This window comes from Calypte anna, chromosome 3 (assembly GCF_003957555.1).
Source record: "Calypte anna isolate BGI_N300 chromosome 3, bCalAnn1_v1.p, whole genome shotgun sequence".
Classification (NCBI taxonomy): domain Eukaryota; kingdom Metazoa; phylum Chordata; class Aves; order Apodiformes; family Trochilidae; genus Calypte; species Calypte anna.
Genome location: NC_044246.1, coordinates 70,016,343 through 70,037,533, shown reverse-complemented (window position 1 = coordinate 70,037,533; position 21,191 = coordinate 70,016,343). Strand labels below are relative to the sequence as shown.

The 21,191-nt window shown below is 41.6% G+C and overlaps 1 protein-coding gene across 1 annotated transcript in view; it reads right to left on the bottom strand.

Annotated features, from left to right (window-relative positions):
- Positions 1–8,528: 8,528 nt before the first annotated feature.
- WASF1 (WASP family member 1) overlaps positions 8,529–21,191 on the bottom strand; it is a 30,488-nt gene continuing 17,825 nt past the window's right edge. The window contains exons 3-8 of the mRNA XM_030447623.1: positions 16,959–17,112; positions 16,150–16,267; positions 15,178–15,350; positions 13,021–13,203; positions 10,518–11,155; positions 8,529–8,895 (exon numbers count right to left, since the gene is read on the bottom strand). Of these exons, the coding sequence (XP_030303483.1) occupies positions 8,738–8,895; positions 10,518–11,155; positions 13,021–13,203; positions 15,178–15,350; positions 16,150–16,267; positions 16,959–17,112 (1,424 nt within the window). The 3' untranslated portion in view covers positions 8,529–8,737. The remainder of the gene's footprint in view (positions 8,896–10,517; positions 11,156–13,020; positions 13,204–15,177; positions 15,351–16,149; positions 16,268–16,958; positions 17,113–21,191) is intronic.

The following is a 21,191-nucleotide window of genomic DNA, read 5'->3' as shown; positions in this document are numbered from 1 at the left end:
GTGGGAGAGTTGGGCTGGGTGATCTCTGGAGGTCCCTTCCAACTCTGACAATTCAGTGATTTTGTGATCTGCGAGGGCAGTAATGTGGACTGAAGGAACATGCGTGGTCATGGTTGCTGGGTCCACCATGGCTGGTACCGACCTAGGAGACAGAATGCTTTTCTGGAGGCTCTCATGGGGGTCCAGGTGGTGCCAATCCTCCACCCCAGAGCCCAGATCCAGCCCTTTATCATGCCATGATAGGGACAATGCTCATACTGGCTGCAAGTGCCACTTCAGACCATCCTTGATGGGTTCAGTGGGTGCTGCTCTCCGGGGGCACAGGCAGGCAGGGCTGGCACAGATCACTCTCCTTTGTGATTATAATTACAGCACTTTCTCTCTCTCTCCCTTTCATCTATTAGATAAAACACTCCCAGCTGGAAGATCCCAGCTGGCACATGCAGGATGCAGACCAGCATCCTGAGCCCTGCAGCACACCAGAGCTGCTGGCTGCTCTTTCTGCTCTGACATGGGGCACTGTTTTTGGATTCAAACCCCAACAACCTAATTTTTACTTAAGAGGGTGGTAGATACATATTTTAATAATAAACACAGCCAAGTGGTCAGCACACTGCCCAGGCACAACAGAGATTGCTGTGCTCACCAGCCAGGCAGGGAGGCAGCCGGGGGGCAGTGGGAGCAGAGCCCTGCTCCCCATCTCTCCATCACAGGTGGAGCAAAGGCTGAAATTTTGCTCCAGCAGTGCTAAGAATAATATATATGATCAAAAGGACTGTTTCATCTCCAGGGACTGCGAGTCTGCTGAGTGTTTGCTGCAGGAAGTAAGAGGAGAAGAGCTGTTTTGGAAAGGCTTGAGCAGCTGAGAAACGGGGGCGATGCACTGCTCTATTTTTGGGTAGCTTTCTATCAAAGGCTGCCTGTAGTTTTCTAACCAGCTTCTAATGTTTTAAAGCATGATGCTACTTAAAACTGGAGGTTTGCATGGGCCTTTTTTGCACTTAATTAGAAGAAATATTTTTAGGGGCATTTTGAGCACAGATGAATCAATACATCCACTTACCTCCATCTGATGAATGGGGGTGAGAACAGAAAAGGGACAAACTGGCAGGAGGGGAGAGCTGTAAGGAAAAGTTGGGGGTTTTTTTTGACTTGTCCTTCCACTGACTTGCCATATCTCTGCAGCTTGCAGAATCCAGGGGTCTGAGGGTCTTCAGAAGACCCCATAAGCATAGGATACATCCAGCCTGGCTCCTGAAGCCACAGCACAGCGTACTTCAAACCCCTGCTATCAAGAGGCATTTTCAGGAGCATCAGGACTGAGTGACTGACTGACAGCATCAGCTGATGTAGACCCTGGCTGCAGAGTCTGTGGGGAGGCTTTGCCTCTGTGTCTCCCCTTGGAAGTGCAATTGCCAAATTTCAGGGCTCTGAGAGCTGACATAGTGCCTGCTTTATTAAAAAACCTAAACAAACAACCCCTGAACTTCAAGAGCAAGAAGCCACTTCCACATGTCCGTTTGTGCTCACGGGTTTTTTATCATTATCAGCCCCTGCTGTGACCCCAATAAAAGCAGCCAGAAGTGCTGCAGTGATGGGGATGTGAGCTGGGCACCACAGAGCAGCACAGAAGTGGCAGCAGCCCAGCCAGTGGTGGCTGCAAGCATGGCTCACTGCTGGCTCCTTCCTGCTGCTGTCCCAGGCTGTACAGAGCTCTGCTTCCTTTCATGTAATCAACAAATTAGTTTCTGTAATTTACCTAACAAACAAGAGGCTCATATGCTCGCTCCACTTTTTTTTTTGTGTGTGTTTGTTTGGTTTGGTTTTTTAGAGGTTTAGTAAACAAACAGTGGGAGACCAGAGAATTAAAGCCATAAAGTAATCTGCATATAATCAGTAATTACCATGAATCAAACCCTCCTTCATTCAGCTGGTTTGTTATATCCCTGATAATGTAATTCCCTGTGCTGACAAAACTAGGAAATGCTCATTTTCACCAGACTTGCAAATAATTTCCTGCTGTGAACATAATACTGCATCAAGCAGTTTAGTGACCACATAAATCCAGCTAATGAAATTTATGTAGAGTATAAGGACTATTAAAACTGGGGGGTGGGAATGTAAAGGTAATTGCTCCCATGTGTTTTGAGAGGCTATTTTGCCAGCAGATTTGCATTAAACACATCTTTATAGATTCACTGACCCTGGGAACTGATCTGGGTGACTGTGGGGTGCTCCATTTTTGCTTAGCTTGAACACAGGGGTGATGGCCATGTGTGGCTGGTGGTTCAACCAGATGAATTCCTTCAGTTTGCAGGAGTTCCCATGTGGGAACTGCTCAGACCTCATGGCAGAGAGTATGGCAACAATTTCTGGGGCAGGGCATTAGTCCTGATGGTCCAAAAAATGTCTCTCAATTGCAGGGGTTTGAATTCTGCTGTGCTGTGGCTGCAGGAGCCAGGCTGGCTGTATCCCATGCTTGTGGGGTCCACTGAAGACCCTCCCTCCCCTGGATGTTGCAAGTTGCAGAGATGTGGCAAGTCAGTGGAAGGGTTCAAAAACCAAAGAGGCATCCAAGCCTGGCCTGAAACCTTCTGGGATTTAGGGCTGTAACTTTCCCATGTGACTTTAGAGAGCTCTGTCAGTGACATCCACAGAGCTGCAGGAGCTGCCAGGTGTATTTGGTTGCTCCCAAAGCTGGGCTCTCCCTGCAAATGAGGACAAGGACTGAATTGCTGGGTTGCTGCTTTCTACTTCTAATTCATCCAAAGATGAATCACTGGTGCTGAAACTCCTCCTGGCAGGCACTGGGGGCACAGAAGTGATGCAGAGATCAAAGTATACAGAAGCAAAGGAGTTTTCCTAATGCCAGTTATCCCACTGGTCTGCAAACAACGCTGGCTGGCAGGCAAGACCTGTTCCATTTGGGAGCATTGATAACTTCTTTGCTCTTTTAAAACCCAGAAGACACATCCCTTCTCCAGGGCACTCTGAGGGGCTGCTTGGCAGTGCCCCACGTCCCTCCATGTGTCAGCCGCGTGTCCTGCTGGCGATGCTTGCACACCAGTTTTGGCATTTGCCAAAATGCAGCCAGGAAAATTTCAGCCTACACTGTTCTCTTGGCATGAAGGGGCAGTGCTAAAGCTACAGCAGCATGCCAGCACCAGGGCTGTATACTGCTTTCCCATGAGGTTAGAAATCCTGGGTGTCTGCTGGATTTATTTCTGGCAGGCACTGAAGTGCAAACTCAAGCTGTGATAATGTGCTGCTAAGCATGGGTGCTTGCTCCACAGGAGCAATGGAGGTGGTGGTGGGGCCCAAGGAGTCCTTTTCTGTCATTTTAAAATTGTGGTGAAGAAAATGCCTTACAGAGGAGTTGTAGCAGATAAAACACAAAATCACACTGAAGGGATAATTTTTGAAGCTTTTCTTGGAGTGATAATTTCACGACACTGTATTGAAACAGCACAGTAACAATAGCAAGAATTCTATCAGTAAAGGCATTAAAATGCAGTGTGTGGAGGGGTGGGAAGTGTGGAAAATGGAAACAACCTATCTGTAGGGGGCTCTCAGCTATCCTGTGTCTGAAAGTGAAGCTATTGAGGCAATAGAGAAAGAACTGTGAGGAGAGGAACATTCAGCCTTGTTTGGCAAGAGGCCCGTGATACCTGCTCAAATCCATACCCAGATGCCATACACATTCTGGCTCCCAGATGCCAGAAGGAAGGTGGTTGGAGCAACTGCCCAGAGCTTGAAAACACTTCAAAAATAAGAATTTTTAAGAAGTAAGACGGATGCAATTTTTCTACAGAGGCTGTTACTGATGCAGCTGGCAGTCAAGGAGCACAAGTGATGACTAAAGCAGAAGAGACCATTTTCCAGGCAAAGGGGTTAGCAGGGGAGTGGGGATGAGGAGGGACACATCTGCTTGCAGTGTGGCTGAGATCAAAGAAAAATCGTGGGCTGCACAGTATGAGCTTTGTGGCTTCAACAGGAATGAGCATGGGGTGCACAGCTCCAGCCTCACAGGATCTGCTCTGTGCCCCAGCACCTATTTCCAAGGGCTTGTCCATGCATCATCTTCTAGCTGCAGCTGGGATGGGGATGGGGTTCCTGTCCCCTGCCTGCTCCTCTCCAGCTGCCTGGTGCTGTGCTGCCAGCCAGTCACTGAGTCTTCAGAGCTGAAAACTGAGTTATTCCCTGGAGACCTCCCAGGACACAAGCTGTCAAAAAAGCAAGTTCCTGAGTTGCCAGGAATCTGCTTTTTAAGCAGGTACACCTGCCCCAGCTCATCATGGTTGGACTCGGTGAGAGAGCACTGTCCCCAGTAGTTCAAAGAACAGACAGGGGTGATGACATTTGCCAAGGGCTGGTGAGGTACACAAAAATCAGGTTGGGAATCAGTAAGGTCTGTTTCATCTGCACCCACAAAAGGTGTGTGAGAAGTCTCCCATGGGCAGGCTACTGATCCTGAGAATCGGTCTAGTGGGAAAAGTCGTCAGAAGTGGAAAGGAAACGGGAAAAACTGCTGAGTAGCCCCCAGAAGAGAGATTGCTGATGCTGCTGCCCGTGGCCTCTGGCTTTGAGTCCTCTCCTGTTGTTCACTGTTGCCACCTGCAAAATAGGAGAGGGAAACTGCCTCTACAGCCTGTAGTTGGGGACGCAGAACAGACACTTGGTGGAGCTCGAGTCGAATTTCTGTGAGATCTTTTGCTGATGCAGACTTCGGCTGCAGAGGCTGTGGGAAGGCTTTGCCTCCATGCCTCCTCTTGGAACTGCGCTAGGTCTTGCAAACTCTGAATTTCTGAGAGCTGACATAATCCTCTACTACCACAGGTAGCCTGCTTCGAGCCACAACTTTACAAAGACCTGAATCTGTTGGGTTACCTGCCAGGCAGGGGCTTCCACACCTCGCTCTGGAGTTGGTGTTGATCCCTTGCTCCCCATGGTGATCTGTGGGTTGGAAAGACTGGGATTTGACAGCCCACACTGCAGAGCCCACGATTCTGCCTGCAGCCCCGCTGCAGTCCTAGGGCTCACGGCCACAAGGGAAAGCAAAGGGTGAGGAGTTTCAAGGACGGCAGCTGCTTCCAAGCCGAGATGGTCCCTGCATCACAGAGAACACCTGCTGCAATGAGACTGGGGCCGCAGGGTACCTGTTTGAATACTCAGGTCCCACGACGCCTTTTGAAGCTGATTCTGCACAAATCTGTGCATTCATCAGACAGGTGAGAAGATGTCAGAATCCACCTGAAGAGCCCATTCCTGTGCCACACACAGGGAAGGATTATTTCATCAACTAGAGGGCTTTGAAAAATGACTCCTGTTGGTTTAATCCCAATTTAGTGGGAGATTACACAATCCCACAATGACATCTAGTATTTAATGGCTGCTGTTCACAATGAAACTCTAAAAACAAGAACCAGAAATATGTCTCTTTGTAATTTTAGTTTCCTCCAGTACTTGTTCTCTTGCATTTAGTTAATCATTTTTTGTCCGTCCATAACACACTTGTGTCACTGTTACTATTTTAACTTCCGATAAAAATCTCAAGTGACCAGTTTTTCACCTCTCTAGTCTTCTGCTCTAGTTCTGCCATCACAGACCTTTTGTTCTTCTTTCTATGCTTTTTAATATTGCTCCCCCCGCCCCCATTTTGCAGTAGGAGAGGTAGATAATTTTTAACTGTCCCAGATTACAGTTCAAGAAAGGCATTAAGTTGAACAAAGGATTTTCTTCAACTATACTGAATGTTATTGCCACATTGTTTCTGTGGCAGGCTTTGAGTCTTTGATTTTAAGTAGCTGCTGTAAAGGTACAGAACTACAGAATCTATAAACAGTTCAATACAGAAGACTTGATTTAGTACTTTACAAGACAAAGCAATCAATAATCTATTACACATCTAATCACAGGCACAAATAGCCCTGCAGCCCCCTGCACAACATTCCACCAAATGAGAAAGGCAGTGGGAGACCAGAGGAAGAGGGACCCAAATCACTGAGGCTGCAAGTGCATCACTGCTTGGAGTAGATTTATAAATGCAAATATTCAAATTCAACAATCACCCCTCGATACCAGTGAATCACATTACTGCTATCTGGAGACAAGTTGCTATGGCAGAAAGCTGTAGCGGTGGCAGAAGGCCAAGAATCCCTGAAATGTTAACTGAATTTAACTCTTGACTTTTCCCAGACAAGGTTCATTACTTCATGTGACTGTGTCATATTAAATGAGTGCTTTGTCTGCCCTGGGTGCTGGCTTGGAATGGATATTATTAATCACTGGGACAGCAATTCACAGGTCCATAACAGCCATTTGACAGTAAGGGATTTTTTTTACACCTTCAAGTCCAATATGTGATAGCTGCTGTTATGCCAGGGCCTGTTTGCTTTCTTTTTCTTTTTTTTTTAATTTTTTTTCCTGAACTCAACTCCTTGCTTTAGGCAAGCTATACTCAGTTTACAGTAACTGCATCGACTCAGACCACACCTCCAGTGCCAGTGTGATGGTGTGATGAGGAAATCCTCTACTTTGGAAGGCTACAGCCTGGGCACAGACAGGCTGCTGCTCCAATTAAGTGACAATGCAGGCTGCTGCCTTTGATATCCATCAGGATTTTAAGAGACTTCAGCAAGGAAGAGGTACAGGTATCAGTTGAAAAGTAACTTTGTGAATATCAGAACAACCTACCCCTGGGATTTAGGCTCAAGATCTTCTTTCAGGTGCCTGAAGCGCAGATCTGGCTCCCTGCTCAAAGGACAGCTGCAGGTGCATATCCTGCACTTCTGATTGAAGAGATCAAGCTTTGTCAGCTGTGTAAATGAGCCATCTCACATTTAGCTATTGGCAATTCAGGATTAGTGAGATCCAAGGAAAAGCCTAGATTAAACACCATCAAATATTCATGCAGTGGTGCTTCTGACAACTTTTCTTGAGCCATTAAAAAGGGCATACGTGTTGAAGGTGAACAGAGAACGGCAGATGTGAAGAAAACATCCAGAAAGAACAGCATATAGAGAACAGTTACACACCAGTTATAAAGATGCAGAGTCACAAATTGTGACAATGATTTTTGTCACAACAAAAGCAAACAACAAAAAAGCAACACTGTTACAGTGGGAAAAGTCTGAAATATAGTAGGCCATGTATAAAACTCCAGTGGTGTCTGAGATGGTGACAGAAAAGTTGGAAGGGTTGCTTTATGATTTTCCTGGTCTAGTCCAGTACTTCTGGAGTTTTGCCCAGTCCTACCAGCAGGTTAATAACCCTATTAATAACTCCCTAAATTGTTTTGTAGCCTTGAAGAACATTTCATGTTCCACCTTCAGAAATCTTGTTCTGACTTCCAACATTCTTTTTCCTCTATTGTACAATTCCATTCCATCTTCCAGGAATAAGTTTGCAATGTAAGAGTGTTCATGTACTCTCTCTCTCTCATGTACTCTCTCATGCTTCCCTTCTTAATAGGCTTTTGACTGTGCTCACACCTAAAGGACTTATTCCAGAGCAGGGAAACACAAAAGTCCTATAACCTCACAACATGCAGTACTTTGCTATATAGCTATATAGGACTTCAGAAATTATTTTGCAATATCACCCACATTTCTTGTCATCTTTCATTAACCATGACTTTCACTGCTGCATTTCCCTTTCTCCTCTCCAATACAATGATGGTATTTTTATAGAAAAAAACAACTTAAATCATATAAGCCACAAGCTCCCAGTTTTGTGGTGTTTTTGTTTTGTTTTGTTTTTTCTTTCTTACCTAATGGACCAGAGTAATACTTCAGCTTTTTTTTTTGGTAGATATGCATACAGGTATCATTTGATGATACATGTTTTCTAGTTTAATATGTGTCCTTAGATCAAGTGCAGAATATTTACTGTAACTTTGCTGACCACAGATGAAATGTTTAAATCCAAGATTCTCTCAGGAACACCAGTGAAAAGCAGTCTTCATTGAAAAAATCAACACCCAGGAACATTTAAAATGAACCATTTATTAAATCAAACTCTTATTTTAACAGTTACATAAGTTACACAGCATGTTTAAGTCAAAAAGATTTCACGAGGAAAAAAAAAATTTAAACTTCTATTATGCAGGCAAAAATAGTACCACACAATACGTACCTGGGAGGAGAGAAGGGAAAGGGAATCTCTAAACATTCAAATAAGGCCATAATTATTTAAAAACAACAATAAAACAATAATAAAACCCCTCAAAGATTCATTTTCCTTTCAGTGTGTTCAGTGCTGCTAACTATATGTACCTTTAGTGTACAGATGTAATTGAGGCAGGAATCATCTTGATAGCTAAGTTTAATGTTTTAAAACACTATCAGAAATGGAATAAGGCTCGTTAGTACATACAGCTGCCCTTGGAATGTCAATCTCAGTTGCCTTCATTAACTTAAAATTCACAAAGTGCACAGTTCAGATATGCCAAAAAATTGAAACTGCTACTCTACCAACAGCTGCCCATGCTTAATACTTAGTGGTCTATTGGAACAAAGTATGTTCTTTAAAAAAAGATGTGTAAGAAAAGCCACTGTAAAACATTCAGTTTCAAAGATGCACTAGGAGCTTTTTGTAAACTGAAAAGTAGAAAAACATGGATTAATTATGTAAAGAAAAGGATACAAAAAACACTAGGAATGACCATCAAACTTTCAAAGAACAAGCACCACAACGGACATTAGCATTCGATTTTGCAGTGTACAGCAAGGTAATAATCTCACTCTAACCAATCCACTTCATCGAATTCTGAATCATCTTCTGAGTCACTGTACTCCACAGCAATGCGACGGGACAGTATCGTGGCAACATCGTTCTCAATGCGCTCGTGCTTCGCTTCTTGTTCGCGCTGCTCTTCAACTTTGCGTAGCTGGATACCTGAAGAACATCAAATCCCAAACACGTTATGATCCTCCTTTTATCACCATGCAGAGCCTTTAGCCTCACGGGCAGCAAAATGCTTTGCAAACAAGGATGAAGAGTGAGGGCACTGTCCTCCTCAAGCAGACATTCTTTGTCAGATTTCTGAATGTCAGAATGGCAACTGCAGGCTGATCATCATCCTCTCTACTATACCCTGCTTCTGATTTCCCATTAAAAACACACACATACATTTTTAGTACCACTGTGAGTAATTAAGCCATTTTACTATTTTAATTGCCAAACAGTTTTCACACTCTCTCTTCATGGTCTCAATTAAAAGTTATAGCTATTTGAGTATCCTAACAGTACAGGGATCTGTTTTGGGATCAAGTGTTACTTAAAGATCAAACACAAAGGAGGAACAACACCTACTGATAGTATGAGAAAATTAAATCCAGTAATTTAGTTAAAAACAGGTCAGAAATTACTTACTTTAATTTTATACTCACAACACCACAAGCTTACACACTCTAAATATGACCGACACCCCCTACTTAATATTCTTTGTTGTCAGCTGATGGGCAACACAAGCACAGGTCCTTGGATAGAATTCAAGCCCTCGTAACTCGAGCCTTTGTTTCCTGTGCAAGCCTTTGTGTCAAAAGTGTTACCAGGAATCACCTGAATTACACCAGCAGGCTCTCCTTTATTAGGTTTTCCTCCTGATACTCTCTATTAATGTTCCTGCACTACTGTTGTACTAAATTGTTGTTGATGATTCTTTAGATTCAGTCACCTTATTGGTTTCTGTGAATATTTTAAAATATTTTGAGTTAGTATTATAACCTGTCTTCTGGTATTACACTACCACACAGGCAGGTGCAGGGGAAAAAACAAGGATGTACCACTCAAAGCATTTGAGAAAGGCTATGCAAGTACCACACAGTCAGACAGCAGCACTCACAATGCAGTGATTTTTCTGGCTGTAGGCACATAAGCTGAAAGGTACACCTTCTGCATACAGCTCCTCATTGGATCATCAGGACTTTGCCCTGCACCTCTGCCATTCACTTGCACTCTGCCAGCTGGGCCTCTTGCAATGTAGAGACTGCTCTGCAACTGCACTGAGACTTGTCAAGATTAGATCCTTAACAGCTTGAGGTTTTAAGCACTGATTTCTGAATGACATTTATATGTTATAACACATGGATACCTGATCAAAATTCCAAAGCTAATTTATCTGTTCTGCTTTCATCCAGCAGTCTGTGAAAAACCATGTTTGTATCTTCTATACAATCTGTAGGTTACCAGAAACTGCTACATTTTCAGGTGAAAACAGGAAAGAAGAGATAATCTCCACAGATCATCTACAAGCCTGTGCACTTTTTTAAGAAAATAACCTCCACAGAGAACCAGTTCTGCCATCCAAGCAAAACATCTGGTAAGTACAATTACAAATTGAAAAAAATCTATTTGGCAACGCATACACAGGGGAGAATAGAAAGCAAACGGACTTAAGATGCATTCCTCTAAACTAACTTCTTAGAGAGATGTGAAATATTCCATCTCCCAGAGCTAATGCCTATTTAGCAAGATCCTGAGACCCTCCTTTTTGCCCCTTAGTGGCCAGGCCTTACCTTTCCGTATCGCTTCCAGCAGAACGCTTCTCGCATCGCTGATCACGGGAAGAGTTGAAGGATGGCGTTTGGGTTCAGGAGCAGGAGCCACTTGGGATGGTGGTGATGGGGGCATCAGAGGGGCATGAGGGCCAGGGACAATGGTTGTGGGAGGAGGGTGCAGAACAGGAGGTGGGTGAGAAAGGGCTGCAACTGTGACAGGAGAGGAGGGTCGAATGCCAGGGGGTGGCAGGGGAGGAGGCGGGGGTGGTGGAGGAAGTCCCTGTACTTCAGCTTGTGGAGGAACAGGGTGAACGGGCACAGCTTCACACACTTGGGCAGCTCTAGTGACAGGAGGAGAGGGTTGTGCTAAGGGAGGAGCAATTGGAGGTGGAGCTGGGTGTAGGACTCCAGGAGCTATCTGGAGAGGAGCTGGTGGAGGTGGCACAGCTGGGGCCTGCAGAGCAGCTGTGGGAGGGGGTGGTGGTGGTGGGACTGGGGGTGGAGGAGTGGAAGTCATTGCAGCTCTTAATGATGAAGTTGACAAAGCAGATGGAAGAGGTGGTGGTGGCGGTGGAGGAGGAGTGGGGCTCACAAACACAGGGGTTCTGCCTGTTGCTGGTGATTGAGGACGATTTTCTACCAAGCCAGTAGTAGAACTGAAATATCCGAAAAGAGGACAAAGTTAGCAAGAGCTGGCGAGTGGAAAAAATAGTAATAGATCAATTTCTGCAACTTATGACTACTGAACACTGGGCATTAAACAGCATTACATACTATAATGATTTTAAATGTATTCATACCACATATAAAAGGAAATCATTCTCAGTATGGAGTGTGCATCAGCCTTTGAGCAGCTCAGATTCAGCTGTTCACCAAGTTTATGCTCTTACACAGATCTGCATTGTTGGAAAAGGTTTTTTTATACTAGTATAATTCTCCCATCCCTAAATGGAATTCAAATTATTTGGGTAAATTCAAATTATTTTTCTGAGGTAAGGGAACTAGAGTTTAGTTAACTGCATCAATTCATAGAACTTTAAAAGTAAAACAAATCAGTACAAACAATGAGGATATTTAAGGTCACATATAATATCATATGTCATCAGTTCTATTTACAGAGAGGTATATTCTCTAGATACTCATTGTAGTGCAATGAACAGGCGAACTGAAGAAAGCAAAAGAGAACAGTAAAATTGTTTTCCTGAAACACCACTTGGGGATTTCTTTCAGCTGTTGTGGAAAATAATCTAAAGAGTTATGCATTTCTATGTATAATCTCCTGAACAATAAAAATACATTATTTTCAAGAGACAAACATGTTGCTGATATAACAACCATGACTGAATTAACTCTTTTCCATTTCAAGTTGTATGTACCTGACCATGAATTAAGATTCTTGTTATAAAACAACAGGGGAGTGACAACCAGAGCCTCACTCTATAAAGTGCTCTAAATATATATCCAGTTCTGGGAGGGTGTAGAGAAACAGAAAATAAAAACAGCTGGGGGAGGGGAAAAAAAAAGGCACTTGCATTTCAACCAATTGACAAATATATAGTTTTTACAGCTGACTTACTGTGATATATTTTTTCTTTCATGCAGGCTAAAATACAGCTCAGTAGTACAAATTTCAATTTTCCAGATTTCCTAAGCCAAATCCTGAGATGCCAACATTTTTCACAGAAACATTCTCCAGCCAGGTTTTTGTCTTTGCATTTAAATCAGAAGATGACACAGTTGCACTGTTAACGGCATGGTGAGGCCTTTCTCCACAATGGTGCCCTACAGGGCTTCTACTCTGATCCTCACCTCCGACTCCTACGTGGCCCTTGAGCTGTAGAAAACTCAGGGCTGTGGACCCTAGGATGTGTGTACTGCCTGGGCTGCATGGAAATAATACTAATGCGTACTAGGGAGATTGTGGAAAACTAAAACTTTCCAATAAATCTGCATACTCAGCGCTGTACTCAGCACTGCTGAGGCCACACCTTGAGTACTGTGTCCAGTTCTGGGCCCCTCGGTTTAGGAAAGATATCGCGGTCCTGGAGCGGGTCCAAAAGAGGGCAACCAGGCTGGTGAAAGGACTCGAGCACAGACCCTATGAGGAGAGGCTGAGGGAGCTGGGGGTGTTCAGCCTGAAGAAGAGGCGGCTCAGGGGAGACCTCATCGCTCTCTACAACTCCCTGAAAGGAGGGTGTAGCCAGGTGGGGGTTGGTCTCTTTTCCCAAGCAACTCTCCGCAAGACAAGAGGACATGGTCTTAAGTTGTGCCAGGGGAAGTTTAGGTTAGATATTAGAAAGAATTTCTTTACAGAGAGGGTGATCAGGCATTGGAATGGGCTGCCCAGGGAAGTAGTGGATTCTCCATCCCTGGAGATATTTAAAAAGAGACTGGATGTGGCACTCAGTGCCATAGTCTAGAAACTGCAACGGTGGTTCAAGGGTTGGACTCAATGATCTCTGAGGTCCCTTCCAACCCAGCCAATTCTATGATTCTATGATATGACTTGAACATTGTGTACCTAACACAAGGAGGCACGGGTTTGATATCTGCTGCTCCATGCATTGGAGGTGGAGGTGGTGGTGGTTCATGTGGTCTGACCAACACTCGCTCCTCAGCTCTGTTCAGAAGTTCAGACATCTGGCTATAGGGCAATGCAGAAAGTGAATATGATCCATCCATATGATCCACATATGCTTGAGATCTGTAGGAAAATAATGAAAAATGAACCAACATAAACTTTAGTAGAAGTATTCGTCCCCTCAGCTAACGTTCTATATTTCAGTTTGATATCTGATTTCAAGTGTCTTCTCTGCACCAATGCTGCATATTGTGCTTCCTGGCTTTTTAATAATTTATCTCACTTTCATGCCATTGCTTTAAGCAGCTCAAGGGTTTAATGGTTCTGACAGTATGATGATTTCTACAGTATGTGTGTGACCGTAGTATTTATTAGCCACATTATTTTGAGTTAGGTAAATGTAGCAATACAATCAGAAGTACACCTATATCGGAGTGCATTATGAAACAGACATACTCAGTAATTGTTTCTGTTCCTCACTTCTTATGTATATGGAACCACATACAGCATTCATGGAATACCCATCAGTGTTAGAAGAGTAGAATTTACAGCTGAACAATTTAGCTGAATTTCTATCAGTGGATCTGTATTCTGATGGAGAGGGCCCATTACTTTAGACCTAATCCTTTGTACCTATACAACAGATACAAGGAAGATAACCTAAACACCTGCTACTCAGTAGTAGCAGGAAATGGAGGTAATTACTGCTTAAAATTATTCACCTTCCTTGTTAATGACAGAATACTTTCCAACAGGTAAAGCAGTACTCTACATCTTCCACGCACTGTCCCCACTACAGTATTTAACCCATTACATTCTACAGGGGTGAAGTCTTATTCTGTTATTCAAAAAAGAGGTGCTGTTCTATATGTGCATGGCATGCCCTGCACAAGTATTGTTCCCAAGCACTACAGCATTATTCTTAATTGCATTACTGGTATCAAGATAATTAAGGTTTAGGCCAGGATCCTGGGTATAAAAGGAATCCTGCAACAAGTGTGTCTAATGTGGAATCTGATGTGCAAGACAACAGAAGGGCAGCAGGAAAGCAGATGTTTCCACCAATGACTTGACACAGCAGGTTACAGACAAGGTACTATAACGTTTTTCCCAGAAAATGCTAATCACCACATCTTCAATTGTATCCTGCTGACTGAAATGCACTGAGACCATTTTTACTTTCTAAATTCAGAGAGCTACGTTTTCTAAAGACAGTTTTTTCCCTTTTTCAGACAGAAAACACTGTCCCCTAGAGCTGCTGTAATTCTCCCCTGTCAATATTAAGTTTGTTTGAAGGCCTTAGAAAGCTAAGCATAATACTCCCTCCTTATGGTGCTTTTGGCTGCTGAAAGTAGGGGAAAAAATTACCTTTTTTTTTGAGGACAATTTTAAATGAGAAATTTTAAACAAGAAAAAAAAAACAAAAACAAAAACAAAAACAAAAAACCCCAAAGCACACCACCAAAACTCCTAATATTAGATGTCAGTCCTCTTTCCTATCAGAAATTTCTCAGCTGTTTTTGCACAAGCACCAGAAGTATCACACAGCAGGTGTTTAGCACATGAAATGCTCCTTTTAGCCACCAGCAAATACATGCTGTGAAATGAGAACCCAACAGGTTAGATTTTGTAATAGACTATAACCAGAAACGTCAATCAAATAATGGATTTGCTCAAGAGTAAAGAGAAGCTCAGTGATGTCCTCTGAGTTCCAAGTGGACATTTGTTCACATCACCCACCACATAATCTTGGCAGTGTCTGCTGAAGAAAAATCAAGAGACTGGAATAATAGGGAATTTGTAGGTCAAGACCAGAATGCAGTGACACACCTGGGCACAAGCTTGCAGCAGTGACACTGCCCCTTCTTCAAGTCACAGACAACAACCCGTCCACAAGGATACAAAATGAATTCCAGCTACTCCTTTGAGGACACACTAAGCATTTCACAATTGAGTTTTGATTAAGCTAAATCTATAATTGCCAGAGCATTTCAAGAACAGCAGAGGCATCTCATAATTCACCATTTCTCAAGCATGCTCACTGCGTAGTATGAATATCTGTACATAGTAAAGGAAACAGAAAAAATAAAAAGAAACCTTGATTCAAAATGTGAAGCTGGGCCATTAGCAACTTCAATGTGCTTATGTAAGAGGTTAGCATCATCTTCTGCGAGCTCTGGACCTTGGGCTAACTTCTGCCACTCCCTCCGTCTGTCATGAGGTGCCCTTGGCACTTTCTCTGGTTCATGAGGCCGATCTAGATTTTTCTGCTGTAGGAGAGTCGTGCAAACAAAACTGACAACTAAGTGGTTTTTCGTTAGTTGCATTTAAACATCAGCCACAAAATCATGAAAAATAATCACAACTCAAGTGGGAGAAAAATTTACTTTCAGTCTAAATACGATAAGATACGTAAGCCAGAAAGATCTGTAGGAGGAAGAAACTTCAGTGTAGTGGATAATAAGCTAAAGAGTACTGAGAAAAACAAGACTTTTAGTAGTTTTTTATTCTAAGTCAGAAATAAAATTACAAATCTGACACTTGTATTTACTGTCCCTGTGTATAACACATACAGAATGGTGAAACAACAAGTAGCATTACCTTTGCTAAATTTTAAGAACATGCAAACAAAATGCTCTGTTCCTACTAAATTATTTCAAGTCAAAAGAAAGCATAACTATTAGAATATCACTTAAGCTTTTTCACCTGTACATCAGAATTCTGTGTTATAAAAAAAGTGTTCCGGTTAAATTCTTTATTCTTGCTGTATTTGTACTTTTTTCTGCTTTTTGAGCCTTTGCTAGAAGACAAGTCTAAGCAAACTTGTTGCTAGTTACATTAGGACAGTGTGAAAGCTCTAGGCCCTTCTGTATTATTTTATTATTATTAATAAATATGTATTTGTATAAGTCAATGGAAGTGAATTAATACAAGCAGTTTTAATTGAATGAAGATGACTCTGTAAAGTTTGGATTGTTCCCAGTTATGCAACAAAAAAGTTCCCTATCTGCAAGTGAACCTTTTCCAGGAAAAGAACAACCAGAAGCTATATAAAGCTAACATACATACCTTCTGCTTTCTTTTCTCTTTTCTTTTGTCCTCAGTGTCCTGCAACATTTTTTCCTTCCACAGGTCGAAGAAGTATGAAGGATTGGTATAAAACTTCAAACCCTCTTTTCCATCATCCCTGAAACACAATGACACAAACAAGGCATGGTCTTTATTTGACAACACATGAATGCAAACATTTAGGCATATTAAGGAATACCTGGTATCTGAGACTCTGTAATATGTTACTGAAGAACATAAAAAAGTTTAACATTGATCTCCTGTCCCACCATTCTTTATTAGCATTCCTTGTATTCAAGGTCCTGATTTTAGAAAAGCAACTTTAATGCAAGCTATCGATAAAAAAAAGAGTATCATAAATCAGAGAACTCCCATTCCAATGACTCAAATCTTGCTCTTAAAATAATGAGCAAATTTGTGTGGCTGCTTGTGTTCCACTACTCATTCAAATTGATTTTGGGACAGCAAACATTCATTTCCATTAAAGGCCTTTCTACATACTTAACTGCTTGCTTGTTTTCTTTGCTTTGCATCCAAGAGCAGTTTAGTAATCAGTTTAATAAATACAGATTATAAAAAAGGCTTTTTCTTCACATTGTTACGCTGGGGTAAAATTTCAGTAAAGAGGAGTAAAGTTTTAACACTTATACTGTCTTTTGCTGCCTGCATTCCTCCAGCAGCTTCACAGTTTTCTACTTGGCTCCTTAAATATTCGAGTGCTACTCAATACGAGCACGGTGCCTGAATACAGCATCTCCAGTAGATAAAATAAGGTAGAAACTGCTTTTGAGTAATTTTATTTTACTAACCTGTAAGGGGTGAGAATGTTAAGTGGAGGAGGCTGTTCACAAATGTCATAAGTTTCTTGCAAAGGAATAGGCAGAGTTTTGCGGTCAAACAATTGTTGATCTTGAATTGTGGAACTCCGGAAAGCTTTCCTCATTGTAATGTCCTGCAGTGACACTGCAAGGGGACAGTGACATTTAAAAAACAACACCAAAGGTAGTTTATGTGGATTAATCTGGAATTAAGGTTCGTTAGAATATAAATATTAAGGATTATTACTAGTATCTTACACCTTTTACAGCAAATATAAATTCATCCATGCTGCTGTCACGGCGAAATATTTTGTCAGATTATGTGAAAAATATGTTTATGGTGTTCAAGCACATCACCCTCTATTTAAAATGAATGAAAATTTTTGATCATCCAACTAGACATCACAACTGTGCCTCTCCAAAGGTGTTCAACAAATTGCTCACCATCGCTATAAAACACCATTCTGTAGTTCAGAAGTATCTACTAACGTTTGCCAACTCCATTTCACAATCCTTTCAGTACTAAAAAAATTAATCTCTGTCTTAAGATGCAGATTTTACCTTTCCACTATCAGCAAGCCAAACTCTGCATTCGTTGCACATAGATAGACAGCAGTTCCACCAAAGGCCCACTAGAATGGCATGCCAGCAAGTAAGTTTATGCTATTGAGAGCAGAGAATTTTAATGGGAGCTGATACTATGTACCAACACATGAAACAAGTCAATTAAGTCACTAGGTTTTTAATCAGACTGTCTGATCAAGACAAGACTTCTCAGTTTAATTCAGGTGAAACACCTCGAATTTTTAAGCACAGTAGTTAGGTATGATCAATTATTTTTGTGTAAGACTAAAAGGAAAATAATACTAGGAATACTAGGTGAACACAACAGATCACACAGTGATTTGAAATACGTTGACTTGCTGCTCTTAAAGCCCATATATCTGCTTCTATTTCACAATCATTAAAATTTAGAAAAAGATAAATGGAAAAGTAACCCCAACTGACGAAATTTGCACTTTTAATTCTGGAAACAGTGTACCTTTTCAGTCTCATACTTCTCTCCTTCCCTGATCTTCATTTACTACATCTGTGAAGTCCAGGTATATCTGAAGACTAACTGCAGCCAGTGACAAACTGACTAAATAAAGCAGCAGCCCTGTTCACTGGTTTGCACTTTTTAATTTTTTAATTTAATTTTTTTTTAAATCACAAACTATACTGAAAACAGACAATTTAAAGACATACTATCAAAGAGAGTCTTTTCAGCTCATGCATTTCATTTATTTTATACAAACAGGTTGATAGTAGTGCCCCTTTTCTCAAGATAAGAGGAGGCCCCCATCATTAGGGCCTTCACCAACTATTTTTTAAAAGAATGCATAGGTTTAAGCTGAAATCCACGTTTTATTCTGGCACCTGTAACACAGACAAGTATATGTAGGCATGTATACACACACAGACAGATGGATTTCTATTGTACGATCACAAAAGGCAGAAGGCAAGATTTTTCCTACAGGGCTTGCCATTTCTAGAATATTGTATCTTGGTATTATAGACAGCATCCTTTGTGAAGCTAGAGATAGGATTTATTTGATTTCCAGGTAGACTTTTGAAGTTTATTACAGCTGGCAAGGCTGTGTGTTCCTGGACAAGCTTCCTCCTTTTTTACCCTTAGGTTCTGGTACATTACAATGTCTTTTATTCTTTTCATTACCTTTAATTAGCTGCTCAGAAGCCTTTTTAGTATGTGAAAGTGCTATAACATATGAATGTCAGCTTAGAGTCTCATAAATAAGCATATATGTTTTGTACCTGACATGAAGTACAGGTTGTTATTTGTGGGCAAAAGTTCACAATTAAAAGAACTGGGGTTTACCTCAACTAGAAACCTGGTCTTAAGTTCTTCTGAACTTCAGCTGTTGTTCCTTTGGGGTGTTGGTTTACAAATCTCACCAAATGTACTTGTTTAGAGATTTTTGGCAATACTGCAAGTCTTTAAACTCACAGTCACTTATTGAAGACTTGGCCAACAAAAAGAAAAATTAGTATACTTCTCTTTGAAGCTGTGTATAAACTGAAAGCAATGAAGTAAGTTCACTTATTCTAATAAATAAATAAAGTTCTTTGGTTCAATATCAAAAAATGCTCCGACTTGGGACATCATATTATTGAGATGTACATCATTCTATAAACTCTCTATTATCATTCCTTATAATTTCAGATGAGCAAATATAGCTGGTCTAATTCATAATCTCATTTTTCTTGTTTAAATCTCTACTTTTTGTAAATGTGTAAAAGGGACATATAACACACCTGAGGATAATCAATTAATTTCCAATAATGAGCGTAATTGCTTTCCCTCTAAAACTAAACAATGCAGCGAAGCTCTTCACACAAAACACACACTGGAATTTCAAAGACCTAACATCATCTCCTGCACTGATATCCTGTGCTGGTTTTGGCTAGGATACAGTTAATTTTCTTCATAGTAGCTGGAATGGGGCTGTGTTTTGGCTTTGTGCTGCAAACAGTGCTGATAAGGCAAGGATGTTTTGGTTACTGCTGAGCAGTGATTATACCCAGGTCAAGGACTTCTTTGCTCCTCACCCTACCCCACCAGGTGGGAGCTGCACAAGGGGACAAGGGGACAAACTGTGTTAGAAGGAGACACAGCTGACCCTGACTGACCAGGAGGATACTCCATACCATCTGATGTCATGCTCAGCATAAAAAGCTGCGGAGAGGAAGGAAGAAGGGAAGGATGGGATAGTTTTTGTCTTCCCAAGTAACTCTTAGGATGGAGCCCAGCTGTTCCTGAGGATGGCTGAACACCTGCCTGCTGATGGGAAGCAGTGAATTAATTCCTTGGTTTTCTTTGCTTGCACACACAGCTTTGGCTTTACCTATTCAACTGTATTTACCTCAAGCCATGAGTTTTCTCACTTTCACCCTTTCTATTCTCTCCCCCATCCCACTGGGAAGGGATGAGTGAGCAGCTGTGTGGGGTTCATTTGCCAGCTGGGTCAAACCATGACATATCCACTAACCAGCATTCCATACAAATCTCACCATTACTCAAAATAACTGACTAGATCAGGACATTATTAAGGATATGAAAAGATAAGGGTTGGACATGATGATCTCTGAGGTCCCTTCCAACCCAGCCAATTCTATGATTCTATGTGGCATGCAAAATACTGAGAATCATGACATTGATATAACTCACCTATAGACAGGGATCAGGTAAATCCCATGTAGCAAGCACAGAGTAATCTGGGGTTGTGCACAGCTTGGCTTCCAAAGCCATTTGTTTAACTCGCCAGCTGGCTTAAGAAACAAAAGCCCTGCTTGATTTGCCACTACAGGAGGGAGAATACATGAAAAACTGGCTGGCCATACGGCCACTTAGCTTTGGCTGATTGAAAAACTGGCACAGCAAAAGGACAGGTCAAAGAAACAGGACATGTGAATTCAGATGTCAGAAGAGATGAGACACTGAAGGAGCCATTGGAAATGCTGCAGGGATTTGACTTGATGCTGGTAAGCTCCCAGTTGCCTAATTCCTAACTAGTACCAAAACCTTCCTACAGCTGAAGATGCTGACCTTCATATGGACACATCCTTCTGCAAGTCCACCTTCTACACTACTTGTGTTTACTGCAGTGAACAAAACCCAGGGTCTTAAATAATCCCCTTAAGTTTAGAGAGGTTCACAATTTAAGTTAAACATTAATTCAACAATCTGAAAAAATGCCAGGTTTTTCTTACTGTGTTTGCTGTTCAGTTTGTACAGAAAGATCAATTATATCAGCCAGTCTAATTTTCTGTACACCGTATTATTTTCCACATAGTTAAAAATTATCTCTGTCAGAAAGCTAAACTACAAACCTTCTCTTCCTTTGGTTTTGCAAAAGAGATGTCAGTATGTTTTTTTCATAATCAGCAGCAAACTGGGGAAAAAACATCCTTAAATTGCACTCTAATAAGATAATCTCTAATATGATAACTGGGTTTCTTTGGGGCTGAACTACAAATTAAATAAAAGAACACATCAGTAGTAGATGAACATAATTACATTTTACTCATGTTAAGCCTCTCTTTAAACTTCAATCCTCCATTTGAAGTAAAGCCAGGTATGAGGCACATTAGTGTACTGGCAGAAAGTAGCTACTTTTACATTTCAAAGATATAATATTAGATATTATACTTTCTTCTACCTCA